Raw genomic sequence first — 16,289 nt, 5'->3', positions numbered from 1 at the left:
AGAATAAAGAAATTATTTCCCACTTTTGTTCAGTACTGTACGTTAAAATTCTTCTTAAAACGTTAACAATCCTTTTGCTTATTAGGACAAAAATGAATAACGATTGAAGCAAAAATGGATACATTGGGATATAAAAATTCGAGGACCGCAGTAGGATTAAAGTATTGAAAATTAAAATACCTTTCTTTTCTACTTCGATATTCTATAGATGATAGTTTGAGGAAAGAATATTGTTGGAACCTGGCAATTTAAAACGAGAAGATGTCCACGCTCTTTTGTTATCCACTGATTCTCACATGTCACTTTGGCACGCTTTCCAAATTGACAAGTAAACCTATCGTTTCAGAACATATCGCATTTTAATCCGTGAATTTGATTGTTGCAACGATATCGTTGAAAATTTCTTGTTGCACTCTTTCGACGCGTCGCTCGAGCTGTCCTTTGTAAGCGAGAGTTTGATGCGATAACAAGGTGTCCTCTTAGTGTCTGAAAGATGGATATAAAGAGAAGTCAATGTTCGAAAACCCGCAAAATGTTGAATACTCCCGGAAGCAAAACTAAGCAAGAACCGACCGAGGTTTCCGTGAAATCGGTGGAAACCAACTATGTAACGCAAATCGTGTCCAGTGGTATTCGACCAGACAGCGTTTACGAGGTTTAAATAATTAAGATTAAAATTAAATTAAATCGATAATACATTTTTAACATAACTGCTATCAATCCATCGAGGACCAATGTTATATTAACATAATATTTTACTTATATTTTTTTGATTAATTGATGGATAGGAAAAATGTTTACACATATTAATAAAAATATGTGAATTATTTACGTTTTCCAATGATGTAACTTTATGCATCGTTCTACTACGGGTTCCTTAATGGATTAATGAAATTAAATCAACGATTCGTTTATTTATCATTATCATAACATATCATATGATATAGACGAAAATACTATTGGGACCAGAGGTAGATCTGTCTTCTATTAAAATAACTGTAAAAGGGAACAATCTCCGTATAAACATGATCAAGGCTTTGGAAGAGCAATTAACAAAACAGTTACCAGATATCAGCGAAAGATCAGTTTTTGGCAACTTAATCAAGAGAATGATGAAGCATTGCGAAAATTTACTAATACCGGAAGGTATCGACAACGCGAAAGTTCGAGCCGTTGTGGACAACGTAAACGGGATGCTCATTCTCACGGCTCCTCCTGCGATAAAACAGAGCAAATAGATTGGGCAAGATCGAGGAGCAGATTTCAATATTTTAGCTTTCCCTTATGAAGCTATTAGCAATCAAAGTGACAAGTTCGATAAGATAAAAGACGAGCGTACGATGTCGAGATTCTTATCAACTTCATCCAATTGACCCGTGAAAATGATTTGGATCAAATCGCAAATTTCGTAACTTTTCTTTGTTATGCAAATTTGGGTGATTATTATGGATAAACTAACGCATCATTATCAAGAAAACGCAGTCACCTTAAAGCAAAATGATTATATGAATTTTGAAATGATGATGAATGGACGTAAAATGAGCTTTACCTTTGAGAAAATTCCGAATTTTTATGTCATTGATCATAAAGAATATTATGCTGTACATCGATTTTAAATTAAATAGTTCATCTGAAGGAATTGGTTAATATGGCGTTGCGTATTTACAGGCAGAAATAAAGACGGAGGGATTAAAAATAGGAACAGCTACCTTGGCGACTGAGAATATGTTAAACATAAAATTGCATAGTTCGGAAGAACTATCGAATGTTAGGAATATAAACTTCTTAATACCGCCTGAAGCAAATGCGAAGGAAGTGTCGATCGAAATATGTAACAACACGATTTTTATGCGAGCTCCTGTTAAAAAGAAACATACATAATGATATCGTGTATACCTGTTTTATAATATCATATTACTTGTATGCTTTTACTTAAACAAATAAAACTGCGTCAAAGGTAGGAAATATAGTTACATCAATTACAAAGCTGATCTTCCTGTAGTTGCTTTCCCATATTTTATTCAAAGCAAATGAAGTTCATGGGTCAACAACAAACGTTGATAAAAATTTATATCTTTTGAAAAAGTGTGTCTTTCTTTTCGGGATGAGTTTTTGCAATGGCCCTCTGAATTCGTTTTGAAATCTTCCTAGGTTTCGCCTCGACAACGGTAGCTGATGCTACGCCCTTGGGCTTGTTCTTTAACGCTTCCCTGCATTTAAGAATTTGTTTCGCGCGTCTTTCCCGGAGTAGTTTACTCTTTACAGCAGGTACAGTCTTTGGCAGCTTGACCTGTAAATGTGAAATATTTTCGTTAAATCTGTATGCATGACACGAATATTTTTCAATTTAACATTAAACTTACTCCACGCTTCTCTGCTAGAGCAAGATCTCTCTCTTGCTGACGTTTCTTTGCTGTCAAAATCGCTGCACGTTTCAGAACAGCTGCATATGGATTGAGACGTAACATAGCACGCGTGTTGGTCAATGGGTTCAATTTCTTGACACTACGGACCACCTTCTTCCTACAAGTTCAAGATTTATCTTGAGCAAATACATCGTAAGTGACATAATTATAAAATATTTATAAGCACTAAACATCAGAAATGGTTAAAAATTATAATCACTGTTGATCAGTAACACGGACCATAAAATTCATCATGAATAAGATATGTATTCGTTGAAAATGTATAATAAAACGTAAATCTACATGCCTTGGTGCCCTCAGAACTTTACGAATTTCTTGCGATTTCAGGAGTCTCGACAAATCCGTGTTCGCCATTTTCGGGTAGGGTAAGTTATAATCGGCCTTAAGTTGGGATTCTTTGCGCCAAGTCCCGTAAAGAGCATCTAACTTTTCAAAGGCAGATTTTGTCCAAATTACAAAACGCCCAACGTGGCCACCAGGTGCCAATTTAAGCAAGTTCATTTTGTTAATATTCATAAGATCAACACCAGGAATGTTGCGGAATGCCTTACGAATACCCTAAAAATATACGATGAAGACGAATATTAGCATTTTAATCTTGAAAAAATAATGAACTATCATTTTTTAGTTATTTGTATACCTGATCTTGACCATATACAATCAGAGGTCCGCGTCGTTGAATGCGTCTGCGGTTACGCATTTTACCTTTGCCAGCACGGAAACGTTGAGACTTATAAACCTATTAATAAAACGAAAGTATATTAGTTTCTCCTAAATTAATATATTTAGATTGAATCTGTTCGATTAAAAATACCCCATCCTAGCAATTAATTCAGCTAGTCCGGAACGCCTATAATAACCGTATTTATTTAGCACCTGATAGGGGCACCCAAATTAAAATTGTTTTAATGAAGATGCGGACATTCTACGGTGCAAAGATACAACTTTTGAAAGTATACTTACTTTTTGAATATCATTCCATGCTTTGATACGTCTCAGGAAGATAACAGCTTGTTTAGTCTTGTTATATTCTTGAATTTTGTCGGATACTACTAATGGAAATTCTGGAACTTCTTGAATCATATGACCTAAACATAAAAAAGAGATAGTATATATATTATTCTTTTCAAAGCAAACTACATATATTAAAACATTTACATAAATCAGCATAAAGCTATTAAAATAATCAACGTCATTTCAGCAACACGGACCAAAGCTATTCATCATTAAAATATTGCATATAAAGTAGGATTTATTACTTTATCTCAGAGAATGCTATTTACCCTTAGATTGTACAAGGGCTGGGACACCAGATGCAGCAATAGCAGAAACAATAGCGTATCTTTTCTGGTTAACATTAATTCGACGATGCCAGCGTCTCCATGGCTTTGTTGGAGCAAACATGCGTCCACCTCTACACATGTTACCAAAAGCACCCTGACCAGAACGGTGAGTACCACCACCACGTACACGAGGTATACGTGCTACGGCACGTCCAGTACCCCATGACTCGGCAGAGGTTTGATGACCTAACAAAACAAACCTACATTTAATAATTGCAAATTAGTTCTTCAAAAGATAAAAAAAACGAGCATAAAACACTATATACTCACCAGCTTCTTTAGATACGCAATATGGCTGTCTACTATTCTTAGAGACTTGCTGGTGAACAAAATTCACGATATCAGGCCGAATAGGTGCTTTAAACACAGCTGGCAGAGAAATCGTATCGCCTGACGATTCATTTTTATCGGTATATACCGTAACAAGCGGCCGCGCCGTTGATAACGACTAAAAAATAAAAAAAAGAATCAGAATGAGATACAAATCTACGTACAACTATCGATAATCTTAAGATTAATTCTGAAAAAAAAAAAGAGAAAAGTAAAGTAAAAAAATTTCATGTTCTGATAGAATTATAAACGATTTCTATTGACGGCACATGGCGGACTAAAAGATGGGAATCACGCATATTCAATGTAAACATATCTATATGTAGTAAAACTGTTTTATTCTACTGAAAAGAATATTGCAAAAGAAAATATATAAAGTCACAAGTTACATTTAAACATATATCAAAAACAAGCTATGCAAGTTTGTACGCTACAGATCATTACACGTGGTCAACTATGGACTGTGTACAAGCTTTAATTCAAAACCAAATTCTTGGGAATTATTGGAAAATATAACAATAAAATTATATAAAATATTAACCTTTAATGAATTCCAAATAAAATGCAGGATTTCTTACCATTTCGCGTTCTCTTTATAACTTTTCACGCATCAGACAAACTAGCCAGACAGCTTGTACGCCTTACCTGGCCAAAAAGGAAGAAGGACGCGAGCGGATATTACGTACCAAAAGTCGCGCATGCTCAGAATTCAACAATTCCTTATGTTATGTTTACAATTGTCTACACTATTTTATCTAAATATTTATATATAACAAATTTAACATACTCGTACAACAAAGAATTTATTTTTTTATTTGTAATATTTCCATTTATTCAAATATTTTTATAGTAGAAATTATATTTTATTATTTGTGTTTCCATAGTCATCTACCAATAGTATTATAGTATGACGGGAAACGTTGAACTGTGATTGGTACAGATTCGTTCTTAAGTGATGTTTGTCTAGTCGGAAATACGTCATACAAAATTTAAACTTTGCCAGAGAATTACAATTGTACATTGACATTCAAAAGTGTTTATTTGTGCAATTTCTTTAAATGGCGGGAGAAGTTATAGTTGATGCATTACCATATATTGACCAAGGATACGATGAACCTGGAGTTAGAGAAGCAGTAAGTAATAGTTTTCTGTTATTTATAGTAATTCTTTTGTTATAAATAATTATTAAACTGACTTTGAGGTTATATTGTTTATATGAGCATATTAAATAAATTGCGAATTCATACGTAGTTATTAAATATTTTAGGCTTTGGCCATGGTTGAAGAAGAAACTCGTCGTTATAGACCGACAAAAAACTATTTAGAACATTTGCCATCATTAAATATTACTGCTTTTGAGACAGAGGTTATGAAACATGAATTTGAGCGAATGCAAAACCGTTTACCTATGGAAGTACTCAGTATGAAGCGCTATGAGTTACCTCCACCTCCACCAGGTAAAATGAATGATCTTGCAGCGTGGAATGAAAGTGTAAAAAATAGCAGTGCGCAATTGGAACATCAGGCTACCAGGTAAATACTATGATTACTATTATATTTTTTTATATTTTTGTTTAATATGTAAGCAATTACGAGATTGTGATGAGGATGTAATGTTAAATTGATATATTCTTGTGATGTTCAATAATAATGCAGAATCTGTAATCTTGAGTTAATGATGGAATATGGATGCGAAGCATGGAAATCTTATTTGGAAGTATTAGTACAACTAGTGAGTCAAGCTCAAAAACAGCTACAAGCATTAAGGAAAAGAATTCAAGAGGTTAATTGGCAAAGAAAATCTATGCAAACTCAAGGCGGAGAAAAGTTAAGGGCATTAGAAGCACAATGGGTAGGACTAGTGTCAAAAAATTATGAGATTGAACAAGCGTGTGTTCACTTAGAAGAAGAAATACAGAAATCTATGATGAATAAGGGTGAGGGTGTAGAAATCAATGATGTGCCAGGAGAGGAAGAACCTGACGTTCCAGAGAAAAGTGCAACTGAGGTTATGGCAACAAAAATGGATCAGCAAGAACAACAAAATCAAGAACCTTAAAATGTATATAAAATTGTGACTAATTATGTTTTGTATTTTATTATGACGATATTATTTAAATACATTGATTATATTTAAAATTGACAGTAAACTATCGATCCTATTCATTTCCGAAATAGGTTATATAAAGCTATATACGATATCGTAAGGAACACAAGGTATTATTTTATAAATTATTGCTGGATAAATATATTAGGTTAGTAAGCTAGATTAGTAAGTTAATATAAACAATGAATAAGTGGTGCAGAGACTAATTTATTAAAAATATTATTAATCTTTCGTTATCGGTAGTGAAATATCGTCGAAGTGGTGTGAAAGAGGTTAAATATTGCGGTGTAATATACGAAAAAGATAAAATACTGTAAATATTTAAGAGATTTTAATTATATTTGTTCTTTACAGGTAGTTGGTACAATGCCGTATGGTATGTCATGGCCTCGACTTATTTCCTTTATTTCATTAGTATTTCTTGCGACTGCGTCTGGTTCGCAAGCTGTGCATCTTATATACAGGCCCCTTGACGATTTAGATGATTTGATAGAAGAGGCATTTCAGAAAAGACTGTCAGAACTACAAGATCGTAAATAATATGTAATTAAATAAATTGATTCAGTTACTGCTATTAATTTTTCAATTGTTTTAATAATATATTAAACATTAAGATCTTTTGTAAGGAGAAGTGGGGTTAAATTGATAGGGAAGGAATAATAACGAAAACTAAAAAAATGAATCAGCAACTTGAAGTTACACTCAAATTTTAATCACAATGCGAGATTTAATAAAGCACAATTTATTTCATCATAGTTTACACGTATCACGCTTTTCTTTAATGCTTGAAATATACATATTTACAAGATGAATATCATCGTCTATAAATGACATATAGTATCATGTAACAATTATTTATAATTCACAGTATACTTGGAGGACTTTCTTAAATAGTTTGCTTGCATTGATGTGTCAGCAGCGCATTTTTGTGTAAGCCTAGCTTGTAATTTCATTTGTTAGGATAGCTACTAACTCGTACTTGTTTTCTTTTATATATAATTACAAAAGCGAATAATCAAGCATTATTCTTGGGCAACTATTCGTGTAGAAAAATACGTAAATTTTTATCTCCGTTTCGATCGTTTTATAACGAAGGGAAGGATAGTTTAAAAACACTCGTAGAGCCCGTATTGATCGATTTCGATTAATCACTAAATTGTCATAATGATGTCTCGCTGGCGCCAGAACTCTGTGATTGGAGTGGTAAATTTGTTTTATATCCTGTAGATTCCTCCTCTAGCAATGCTATCCGTTGTTTTAGAGATTTTACCTACAAATTAATCATGCGTGTAAAAAAAAGAAAAAATTGAAAGTTGTAACTAAGTAATTTAGTTACATGTTGCATCACTAATTTTGATTAGGGTGATAAAATGCAACTGCGCAGAATCAGACAGCTCGATACTGAAAGTACAAGATGGCGACAGTCATATGGCAGAAGCGGCAGCGTGCGGTGTACTGTAAAAATGCCGATCTTACCAAAATTCAACATAAAGAGAACGATAAGGAGAACTTTAAATAAAGTGCCTGGAAAATCTTTAGGGGAATTTCGATTTTTACCCATAATGTTTTTAATGGGTGGTTTGTTAGAGTTCGTTATGATACACTGGCATGTCGGAGAGGTTAACTTCTATAGGACATATAAAAGAAGAAGAATAGAAGAAGCAGTTGAACAAAGATTAGCAGAAATGAATGCACAAGTGAATAAATAAATGTATATCGTAGCAAATAGTAGTAACAAATTAATGAACGAAGATGGAGCATGTGAGCATTTGCAATAGCAAATTTTTAAATATAACATTTAACGTCAATATCTCACTTTCACAGCGACGAAGCTTTTAATAATGCATTATACTTTTATAGGTTTTCCGAAGACTAATATTACGAAGATGCAAAGAATGTAATTTATGCAAAAACATGTACAAAGTGTAATAAATTGTTTTATAGATGTATAAACACGACATCTAGCAGTTCTTCTTAACTTCCTTCATATCACACACCACATTTATGCTTGTTCATACCTGAGCAGCATGCCTCTCCACCATGCCCAACATTTGTTGCTCCAGCTTTTTTAATCTGGATTGATATTTTTTCTTAGACTTCTCTAAAGTTTGTACCAGAGCTCTAAAAACAAAGTTAAAAAATAAGATTTCTCGATCGATTGTAAATCTACCGTTATACGTAATTCAATTACCCATTAGCTCTTTTCAAATCATTAACAAGCTCAGCAGACTGTTGATGGCGCAGTTCAGAGTTTTTATTAACTTTGTCTAAAGTGGATACTAATTCCTGTAGACGTTCCTTTAGCCTAGCTTCTCGACCTAGTGCCTCTATCAACTCAGATTCTATGCCTTCGCTCTCGTTATCGCTTAAACCTCGATCCTATACGTAATTTATATCGTATCATTAACTCGAGAAAGAGATTTTTGTTTTAAATAGCCATTATGTATTTACTTTATTCGTAGCCATAGCCAGCATGGCCTCTGTATCGCTGAGCTGACCCTGAAGATGTTCGATAGCAGCATGCTGAGCTGCGATTTGCGTATCACGTGCGTTTAATTTCAATTCTATGGTAGCTCGTTCCTTTTCCAGTAGGAAGACTCGTGCCCGTAGTTCCGCCTTGTCCTCTCTCATAGCCATCAATTCCTACACGAAATTGATTACATTTATTTTTGGAACTTCCAAGAATTCGAAGCTAATCGTCGTCTCGGACGGACCTGCATAAGTACAGCTGTTTCTAAATCTAATTTCCGGGCTTCGGCGAGGGAAATTGTATTCTTTGAATTCAATGGTTCAGCGTGAACACTTTCTAACTCCACTACAGTCGATCTGACCATGGCTCGTTCTCCTTTGAGTCTACTAATGTGCCTTCTGAGTCTTTGTTCGTCTTCCACGGACCAAGCCACCTCAGACCTGAAGATACCAGATTATTAAGAAATATTACAAGCTCATCGAGATTTGGCAATGTACTCACTCGTCTGATAAAACTATACTATCTTCCCACGGCGCGTTTAAAGTATTCATACATTCGTTCTCCAATTTATTCAACACATGATAGGCTACGTGTTCAGCCGCTCTTCTGTTATCGATCGTGATGCTGTTCCTTTCTGTCGATAGAGCGATCTCGCTTTCTAGTAACGCTACCAGGACATCGTAAGCCTCTATCGCGCGATCACTATAGGAGAGTGCTAATCGCAACGCGGTTGCATTCGACTCGTACTTTCCAACTAGGAGACTCAATCTGGAATAGAGAAACACTTGTACATATTTTTTACATACTTGTATAGTAAATGGCATATGGTGAAGTTGTAAAATCAATCGGTATTCAAAATATCTACAGTGCAAAAATGTGCAGAATGCATGTAATGTGCAAAACGTATTAAATATACAAAGTAAGATACATATTATAATATTTAATAAGTAAAATTTTTATCTAGGTTTCATCTTGTTTTATCATTATGATAAAAACACAAATACGATTATAATTTTAAACGACAATAGACACATAGGTATCTGGCGTTTAGCCCTAGCTACAGCTAAATTAATAGCTGATCCTACTTAATGTTTTAGTTTACGGCTTCACCACGTTACTAACGATACTTCGTATTTCACAATTGGAACACAAAAATACCTGTCACATTGCGCCTTACTCTCGTGCAAAGTCAACGCAAGGACAGCGTTATTTGCTCGCGCGTGTTCCAACCTGCTGTTTAACCTTTCCGTCTCCACTTCGAACTGTTTTTCGGATCCATTCAATTCCTGAAGATTCGAGTGCTCCAAAAGGTCCGAGACCAGATGTTCAGCCACCATCGTGGAACATACCTATTTAAATGATCATAAAGTTATTAAATGGAAACAGAAACAAATCCGTTATTTTTTTATAACTCTTGCAAACAGTTTCTGTCAATTTTTATCGTTTCAATTTTAGATCACGAATTTTGACGGGTAAATCCATTTCCTGCTAATTCAGATCGATTATCGCGCTTCGTATGATATTATCAGGTGTCCTGATATTTATAAACGGGGCTGCATCCGATTGTCCTGGTTGTATTCGTCAAAGAACGAGACCATTGTAACTACAAGCTAAGAGTGAAAAGTACGAACAACCAGAGACGATAACGTACCCCCAGGTTGGTAATATCAGGTCCTGTGATGTGCCTCTCGTCGGTCCTCCTGAGTCTTACCCTCTCGGCTATTTTAAGAACCGGAGCTTCCTCCCTCGTTACGCTCTTTGTCGGCGGTGTCTGTAGGGGTGGCAAGAGTGGCGAGCAAGGTGCACTCAAAGGTTCCGGCGAACTGGTGTTGCCTCTTGTCTGCGGAAATCAAAGGAGCACGAGGAGAACATTACAATCGGAAGGGTTGATAAATATTTTTGTGAAAGTGTTGGGCTGATCAAAGGCTGGCCAAAGCACGGGGGTAACTGTGCAAAAAATTCGTTCGGCATTCAGCGGTTCGTTCCAAAGGGGGAGGAGGAAAATGCATTTCGGGTGCATCGAGATGAAAAGAACGATCTTCTTTTCATCGCGGACGAAAACTCAGTTCAGCTCGTTGCAAAACTGTAACATCATATAACGTCTCTATACGTCGAGACCATGCGGAGGGTGCGCGTATTTTGCAGCACGTTACAATAGGTCGGATTCTGTGCTACCCACTCGTATTTCTCTGCGGGGCGACTCGCTGCCAGCCTGTTGCCTCTGATTGCTAGCCTGATTCTTGAAATTAGCCAGCTGAGCCTGTAAACTCGCGATCTCCGCTCGAAGGGCTGTGACCTCTTCTTGTAACGCTGCCACGGCCACGCTTTGGCACGAGGCCGCCTGTTGTGTTGGCTCCGGTGTTGGTAACGCCGCCGGACTGTCTAGCTGTTCTCTTCCATTCTGTCGATGTAAATGATCGTTTAATCGCAACTATATTACGCGCAAGATCTAGCAACTCGTCCGAGTTAAGGAACTTCTTCCGATTCGATTTCGAGTCTATTTTGCATAGTTTGAAAGTTGTACGTCTGCTACGAACATTTTACAGTTTGCAAAATCTTAAACGCGTTTCCCAGACTTTCCAGGCAATTACGCTACTACCTTCTAAGTTTCACCGAAGAACTTTGTAATCCTTTGATAGACATACCTCGGCGGTACGTGGCTCGATGTCCTCGCAGCAGCTGGAATCGGCATCTCCCAATGTACGATCTCCATCACCCTGAATGTCACCTCCACCTTCGCTCTCTTCCACCGGGTTAGTGATCGACCCCTCCGCGTCTCTGCTTGTCTCTATTTCTAAATTGATCGGAAAGGGTCAAACGAAACAGAACAAAGTCTTCGAACGAAGTGTGTAAAAGTCGCTGTAATCATCAAACGGCGAATTAAAACTTGCGTTACGATCTATTCAATTGATCGTTTTACGAGGAAATCTCCTTAAATTATTTTGCTAATTTATCTCTCTACGACTCGTCATAAAACACATACCACGCAAGGCGTATAAATGCCATCGTGTTTTCCAACTTACTCAACAACCTAATAATTCGCAAGAAAAAAATATTCAATTGGCCAAAGTTACCCAGAACCAACGAGTTACTGTAAAATACAATATAAAACGGACACACCATGATCGGGAGAAATATAAATCTGCACGAAGATATCTCGAATTTTGGCGACGTCGTTGGACACCGTGAAACGAACGGCGAAGCGGCTTCCCAGCGGGGAACGCGTTAAAACATCAAACGGCCTCGGTCCATAAATCTCTGTCGGAGGGAGGCAGAGACCGAGCACGGTGCACAGATTTACGGAATCGGTCGTTTCGTTCTCTCCCTTACCGGACTCATCCTCCTCGGCAATTACGGTAGCGCGATGCCTCTCGAGCTGCCTGCCGAGCTCGGCGATCACGGAATGCAACTCGGTCAGCCTCTCCTCGTGCCTCGCCGCTTGCTGCTCTGCCCTCTGTTCCGCTCGCGCGGCTTGCACCTCCGCGCGGACCAGAGCCGCCTCGGTCGCCTCCCTGGCTCGTGTCGCCGCCACCAGCCTTGAATTCAGCTCGGCTACCTCGGACCGCAGCGATGATAACGCGGCCGCATGCAGCTGCAACAGAACCGACCACCCTCGGATCAATCATCGACCATATTTCATCGTTGATGAAATTTCTTCGTTGTTTTGGTTTTGTTCGACGGAAAGCTTTCACAGGGTGTTAGAGGGATGCTGGAACTTTGTATTCGGAATTGGACTTTTGTATTCGAAAAGTGGCCTGCTCTTCGAGACGAAATTTGATCTAGTTTCGTGGGACGAGACGGTAGATTTGAAATATGAAGTCTTTTAGCTTGGGGAAATCATGCGTTTAGAAGATACAGATCCTGGTACGTAAGAGATCCTCGCTGCCGATAGACGTGATGTTTGGCGATTAGTATGACAATGTGAGTGTGAATTAGGTATATGGTCGATGAACTGAAAAAACCCTCATTGACCGAAAGAAACGAACAGCTTCTTTCGAGGAGGAGTGTCAGCTCACTTTCCTAGAAGATTCTTCAGTTGAAAGGTTCGATGCTAGTCAATTGATAAAAGTTTCAAGGAGATTCGATCAGGGTCGATAATTAAGAAGATCCTGTGATATTATAATTCGAAGATTTCCATGGATTTGTCGCGTCTCGTGACGCAACCTGTCTTGGTCGAGTCAAGACAAACGCGCAAGGATCTTCCTAATTGCAAACTACGTTTTGGAAGAATACAGTACGGCAGTCATTTTGATCAATCTTCTGTCTCGATCAGCCTTGACTGTCGAATAAATTCCTACTTACGATGAATTGCAATATATTATGCAGAAATCTTAGCGAAGGAAAGAATAATTGACTAATTTTACGTCTTGTCGAGGTCAACGTCGAACACGGTCGTCCACTCACTTTGCCATTAGCTGACCAATTTTAAAATACACATTGTCTCGTTTCGAAGCGACAAATGCATCGTTGCTAGTTTTACAAAATTTCTAGAAATATCAGCAATTGGTTATTTCGACTACCATTCTCTTTCCAAGTATCAAATAATATCGTTAATTATCGATCATCGTTATTACGACTCATCGAAGCTAAAAATGACGAATTTGTGATTTCAATAAGAAGTCCGATACCATCGACGTTAAATTCCAAATTTAATTTCTCGCATTTACGAAGAAACGTCTATTTTGTCAGGGAATTTGTTAAAGAGCAGAAGCAGCTGGTAGCAGAGGATCGTCGCGCTGTTTCCGCAAATAGATGTCCCAGACGCGATTCTTCTTGTTACCGGTGGTCCTCATTAATTTCGTCGTATTCGCGGTATTCCGAACGCGAACACAGAAAACAGGGAAAAAGAAGAAAAGTGGAAAAATGCGTAGAAAATGGCGGATACCTGTTTGCGAGGCATCGTTCCTCGCGGAGTGCCCTTCGCGAGGGCAACCGTGCATGACGAACATTACAAGACGACGAGCCGCTAATGATTCCTGGCCATGTGATAACATACACCGATCAAGAGGGGAAGAGAAAAATACCGAGAGATCCGTATAAGAATCACGACCCGTAATTACGAAGTATCATTCAAGAGTCGTCCTCTTATCGAGAAAGAGGAAAAGGATCGTGTGCGTATCTCACGTGTACTCTCGACGACAGGTAAACTAGTTTTGTCACCAGGCTTGCTCACGACACGTACCAGGCATTTATTTTTTTTTGGTCTATTTAACTTCTTTTTCTCTTGTATTTCGAGATCTCAACGCGTTACTTTTTTCCGTTATGGTAGATATGGGTTTAACGATTTACGTTTTACTCGGAAAATCGATTCGATTGCTCTCAATTTCGTACTACGTTGAAAACGTAGACTCGCTGGCTTTTGTTCGAATCAAACATCCTCTAATACCTCTTATTCTTCGATGAGATATCGTTAAGTGCGCGCGAAGTGGTTTTACGATTTGCTGTAAAAGCCACAGCTTTTATCTGCAACTTTATTCTTAATAATAAGTATCGCTTTTCGGTAAATTCGTGGTAACGGTATGAGAAAGTTACTGAATTTTCGAACTAATTGTGAACTATCGATTGGAGGCAATGCTTAGCACGCTCTAGCTCGATTTGTATTTACTCGTAATTTTTTAAATTACGAATTTCAAACTGCGCGTATTTTAATTATTTTAATACCTCCAACGTTCTTTGCTTAACCTTTTCACCTATGAAGCAAACATAAAAATTGTCCTAAGACTTTTGACCGCAGATGTACGTAACTTCTTACGCAAGTAATTAATTATAAATTCAACTTCTGTTTAAAAAATGAACTATAATATATACGTTCTTTTACGTTACATTGGAATTAAATTTTCTGATTTATAGTTCAATCGAAATTGAACAGTTCGAAGATTAAGAGCTTTCCAAACAACGAAACAGGTCCACAAGCTTTCACAATTACGAATATGCCAATTATGTTATTTCATATTATCGGTATCGTCAAGCATATTTAGCTTAGAACATTTTAGTGAAAATATTATACCTTGATACTTTGAAGTACCACGAGAATATCAAGAATTAACACACTTTCAGAACACTGTGCAGGACGTAACAGAGGAAGATGAGGTTTCCCATGACCTTGGCGTTCATCCTGGCAATATTCTGTGCAATAGTGATGGCGCAAAACGACGATGAAATCGTTCGATTGCCAGGCAAGAGCTGCAAAGACGCTCCACCTTGTCCGAATGGCCGATCCTGCATGATGGTTGCTCCTCCTTGTAATTCGGACAACTGTGACAAGAATCCAGTGCCTTCGTGTGGCCGGAAGTTGTGAATGTCGCAGTACCGTAAAAGATACAAGTGGTCCTCGACTAAGCCATTGGTCATCTTGCTCGTTCATCGATTCACGCGTATGTTAATGGATGTTGCAATAAACGTATAACGTAACCGTGGTACCGTTGCAAAATGAAGTAATTTCACGCTCTATACCTGCTTACTTTCGTTCGCCAATTAGACGCGACGCGATTCGTCTGGAAATTCCGTACTCGAGCGGAAAGGAAACTTATGGATAGCTGACGATTCACATACTTGTGACTCTTCGGATTTTGATGATCTGATTTTTAAGACCGAAACTCGAAGAATCACAAATACGCGCACGTCACGTGAAAGTTTAAAATTGATAACTGACACAGAGCTAATCCATTCGCGTAGAACGACGAGCCGGACTCGCCGCGAACAATTTTCAATTTCCCATACAAAATCCATCCGATTATCCTATTTGACGCGTAATGACGAAATTCTAAAAACGAAGCCTGTAACCCGCAACTCGTCGCTCGTTAACTATCTAATGTTAGCAAATTATTGTGCAAGAGAGTGCACAGGTGTGAGGCGTGCGTTTCTGCGGTTCTATTTAGCGCTATTTGCTCGGTTGAAGCGCGTACGCGCGACAAGCCGATGATTGCGTCAGAGCAAAATGTTTAAGTAACTGGATATAAGTAATAAACTGAATGTTCGAATAAGAGGACGCAACACGTGCGTCGATAGGAGCAAATGGTCGCGTCGATGTTCACGTAATCACGTAGACGCCAGGTTATTCGTTTAGTCCGACAAGAGTCGAGTGGAGTTCGTTGCACAACGAGTCGTCGGTCGTGTCGTGTCGACAAAACGAGCCTGGTCACCAAGTGAATTCTTCGCAATGACTCACCAGGCGTTTACCAAAGAAGACAGCTTGCACGGGCTTCTACCTTCTCGTGTTCTTCTTGCCATGCGTGTTTCAAGCTGGCTAGGCAGGTGTCTTCATCACCGATTCCATCGAATTTCTCTCTTGCCAGACGTACCACGTAAAATGATACCGGAAATTGCGGTAAAGTGGTGCAAAGCCAGCGACAAGGGTGACCGAGAGGGGCATCGACTTTCTCGACAGTCGAATACCCGATATCCTACCCTGGATAGATGGAAGTCCGAGGTCGTTCTCGTCTTTGATACACGAAATTACTTGGAAACTGGAGGTTGGGTAAATCCGCTGGCGACGAGCTTCGTCGACGTGTTATAGAGGACTTACTAAAGGCAAACTTCGTCTTCTCGATGCCGTGGAAAGTTGTCGACCTGTTCACGACGATTATAGACGGTACGGACAATATACGAGCGAT

General features: G+C 38.2%; 7 protein-coding genes across 14 annotated transcripts in view; 5 read left to right on the top strand and 2 right to left on the bottom strand.

Annotated features, from left to right (window-relative positions):
• The first annotated feature begins 338 nt into the window (after positions 1–338).
• Positions 339–1,892, top strand: LOC117209812. The gene is made up of 2 exons (XM_033452215.1): positions 339–655; positions 948–1,892. The coding sequence occupies exons 1-2, from the start codon at positions 494–496 to the stop codon at positions 1,236–1,238; spliced, it is 453 nt and encodes a 150-aa protein (XP_033308106.1). The 5' UTR covers positions 339–493; the 3' UTR covers positions 1,239–1,892.
• A 5-nt stretch (positions 1,893–1,897) lies between these two features.
• LOC117209811 (60S ribosomal protein L4) lies at positions 1,898–4,772 on the bottom strand. Its single transcript, XM_033452214.1, has 8 exons — positions 4,678–4,772; positions 4,040–4,217; positions 3,710–3,955; positions 3,390–3,514; positions 3,067–3,165; positions 2,713–2,984; positions 2,364–2,523; positions 1,898–2,290 (listed from the first exon to the last, which is right to left on the bottom strand). The coding sequence occupies exons 1-8, from the start codon at positions 4,678–4,680 to the stop codon at positions 2,069–2,071; spliced, it is 1,305 nt and encodes a 434-aa protein (XP_033308105.1). The 5' UTR covers positions 4,681–4,772; the 3' UTR covers positions 1,898–2,068.
• A 305-nt stretch (positions 4,773–5,077) lies between these two features.
• LOC117209801 (pre-mRNA-splicing factor SPF27) lies at positions 5,078–6,240 on the top strand. The gene is made up of 3 exons (XM_033452202.1): positions 5,078–5,232; positions 5,367–5,632; positions 5,756–6,240. Exons 1-3 carry the CDS (start codon positions 5,158–5,160, stop codon positions 6,156–6,158), a joined length of 744 nt encoding a protein of 247 aa, XP_033308093.1. The 5' UTR covers positions 5,078–5,157; the 3' UTR covers positions 6,159–6,240.
• LOC117209804 lies at positions 6,226–6,784 on the top strand. 3 transcript variants are annotated; one of them, XM_033452206.1, is made up of 2 exons: positions 6,226–6,316; positions 6,561–6,784. In XM_033452206.1, exon 2 carries the CDS (start codon positions 6,573–6,575, stop codon positions 6,744–6,746), a length of 174 nt encoding a protein of 57 aa, XP_033308097.1. In that variant the 5' UTR covers positions 6,226–6,316; positions 6,561–6,572; the 3' UTR covers positions 6,747–6,784. The 3 variants fall into 3 exon arrangements, with proteins under 3 accessions (XP_033308097.1, XP_033308098.1, XP_033308099.1); XM_033452207.1 differs by having other exon boundaries at positions 6,264–6,354; XM_033452208.1 differs by lacking the exon at positions 6,226–6,316 and adding an exon at positions 6,369–6,478.
• Positions 6,785–6,932: 148 nt separating this feature from the next.
• The window catches only part of LOC117209800 (colorectal mutant cancer protein), a 44,954-nt gene continuing 35,597 nt past the window's right edge, over positions 6,933–16,289 (bottom strand). For all 6 annotated transcript variants that reach the window (XM_033452196.1, XM_033452199.1, XM_033452198.1 and 3 more), the window contains 11 exons: positions 12,007–12,268; positions 11,322–11,470; positions 10,856–11,077; positions 10,328–10,516; positions 9,835–10,025; positions 9,178–9,444; positions 8,921–9,116; positions 8,658–8,849; positions 8,398–8,585; positions 8,225–8,327; positions 6,933–7,476 (listed from right to left, as the gene is read on the bottom strand). In XM_033452196.1, the coding sequence (XP_033308087.1) occupies positions 7,366–7,476; positions 8,225–8,327; positions 8,398–8,585; positions 8,658–8,849; positions 8,921–9,116; positions 9,178–9,444; positions 9,835–10,025; positions 10,328–10,516; positions 10,856–11,077; positions 11,322–11,470; positions 12,007–12,268 (2,070 nt within the window). In that variant the 3' untranslated portion in view covers positions 6,933–7,365. The remainder of the gene's footprint in view (positions 7,477–8,224; positions 8,328–8,397; positions 8,586–8,657; positions 8,850–8,920; positions 9,117–9,177; positions 9,445–9,834; positions 10,026–10,327; positions 10,517–10,855; positions 11,078–11,321; positions 11,471–12,006; positions 12,269–16,289) is intronic.
• On the top strand, positions 7,562–8,164 carry LOC117209802 (small integral membrane protein 4). The gene is made up of 2 exons (XM_033452203.1): positions 7,562–7,967; positions 8,067–8,164. Exon 1 carries the CDS (start codon positions 7,577–7,579, stop codon positions 7,913–7,915), a length of 339 nt encoding a protein of 112 aa, XP_033308094.1. The 5' UTR covers positions 7,562–7,576; the 3' UTR covers positions 7,916–7,967; positions 8,067–8,164.
• On the top strand, positions 13,753–15,227 carry LOC117209803. Its single transcript, XM_033452205.1, has 2 exons — positions 13,753–13,818; positions 14,734–15,227. Exon 2 carries the CDS (start codon positions 14,762–14,764, stop codon positions 14,972–14,974), a length of 213 nt encoding a protein of 70 aa, XP_033308096.1. The 5' UTR covers positions 13,753–13,818; positions 14,734–14,761; the 3' UTR covers positions 14,975–15,227.

This window comes from Bombus bifarius, unplaced genomic scaffold, assembly GCF_011952205.1.
Source record: "Bombus bifarius isolate JDL3187 unplaced genomic scaffold, Bbif_JDL3187 scf7180000008194, whole genome shotgun sequence".
NCBI classification, from domain to species: Eukaryota; Metazoa; Arthropoda; class Insecta; order Hymenoptera; family Apidae; genus Bombus; species Bombus bifarius.
Note: the sequence above shows the minus strand (reverse complement) of the source record. Positions and strands in the feature narration are given on the sequence as shown.

What these genes read in the sequence shown, in the direction of transcription:
- LOC117209812 (XM_033452215.1), top strand. Translation starts at nt 494, where the DNA reads ATGGATATAAAGAGAAGTCAATGTTCGAAAACCCGCAAAATGTTGAAT. An exon ending in GACCAGACAGCGTTTACGAG is followed by an intron (nt 656 to 947) that starts GTTTAAATAATT and finishes CATATGATATAG; the next exon opens with ACGAAAATACTATTGGGACC.
- LOC117209811 (XM_033452214.1), bottom strand. An exon ending in AGCCCTTGTACAATCTAAGG is followed by an intron (nt 3,515 to 3,709) that starts GTAAATAGCATT and finishes TTTTATGTTTAG; the next exon opens with GTCATATGATTCAAGAAGTT. An exon ending in CATGGAATGATATTCAAAAA is followed by an intron (nt 3,166 to 3,389) that starts GTAAGTATACTT and finishes TTTTATTAATAG; the next exon opens with GTTTATAAGTCTCAACGTTT.
- LOC117209801 (XM_033452202.1), top strand. Translation starts at nt 5,158, where the DNA reads ATGGCGGGAGAAGTTATAGTTGATGCATTACCATATATTGACCAAGGA. An exon ending in AACCTGGAGTTAGAGAAGCA is followed by an intron (nt 5,233 to 5,366) that starts GTAAGTAATAGT and finishes TAAATATTTTAG; the next exon opens with GCTTTGGCCATGGTTGAAGA. An exon ending in TTGGAACATCAGGCTACCAG is followed by an intron (nt 5,633 to 5,755) that starts GTAAATACTATG and finishes ATAATAATGCAG; the next exon opens with AATCTGTAATCTTGAGTTAA.
- LOC117209804 (XM_033452206.1), top strand. Translation starts at nt 6,573, where the DNA reads ATGCCGTATGGTATGTCATGGCCTCGACTTATTTCCTTTATTTCATTA.
- LOC117209802 (XM_033452203.1), top strand. Translation starts at nt 7,577, where the DNA reads ATGCAACTGCGCAGAATCAGACAGCTCGATACTGAAAGTACAAGATGG.
- LOC117209803 (XM_033452205.1), top strand. Translation starts at nt 14,762, where the DNA reads ATGAGGTTTCCCATGACCTTGGCGTTCATCCTGGCAATATTCTGTGCA.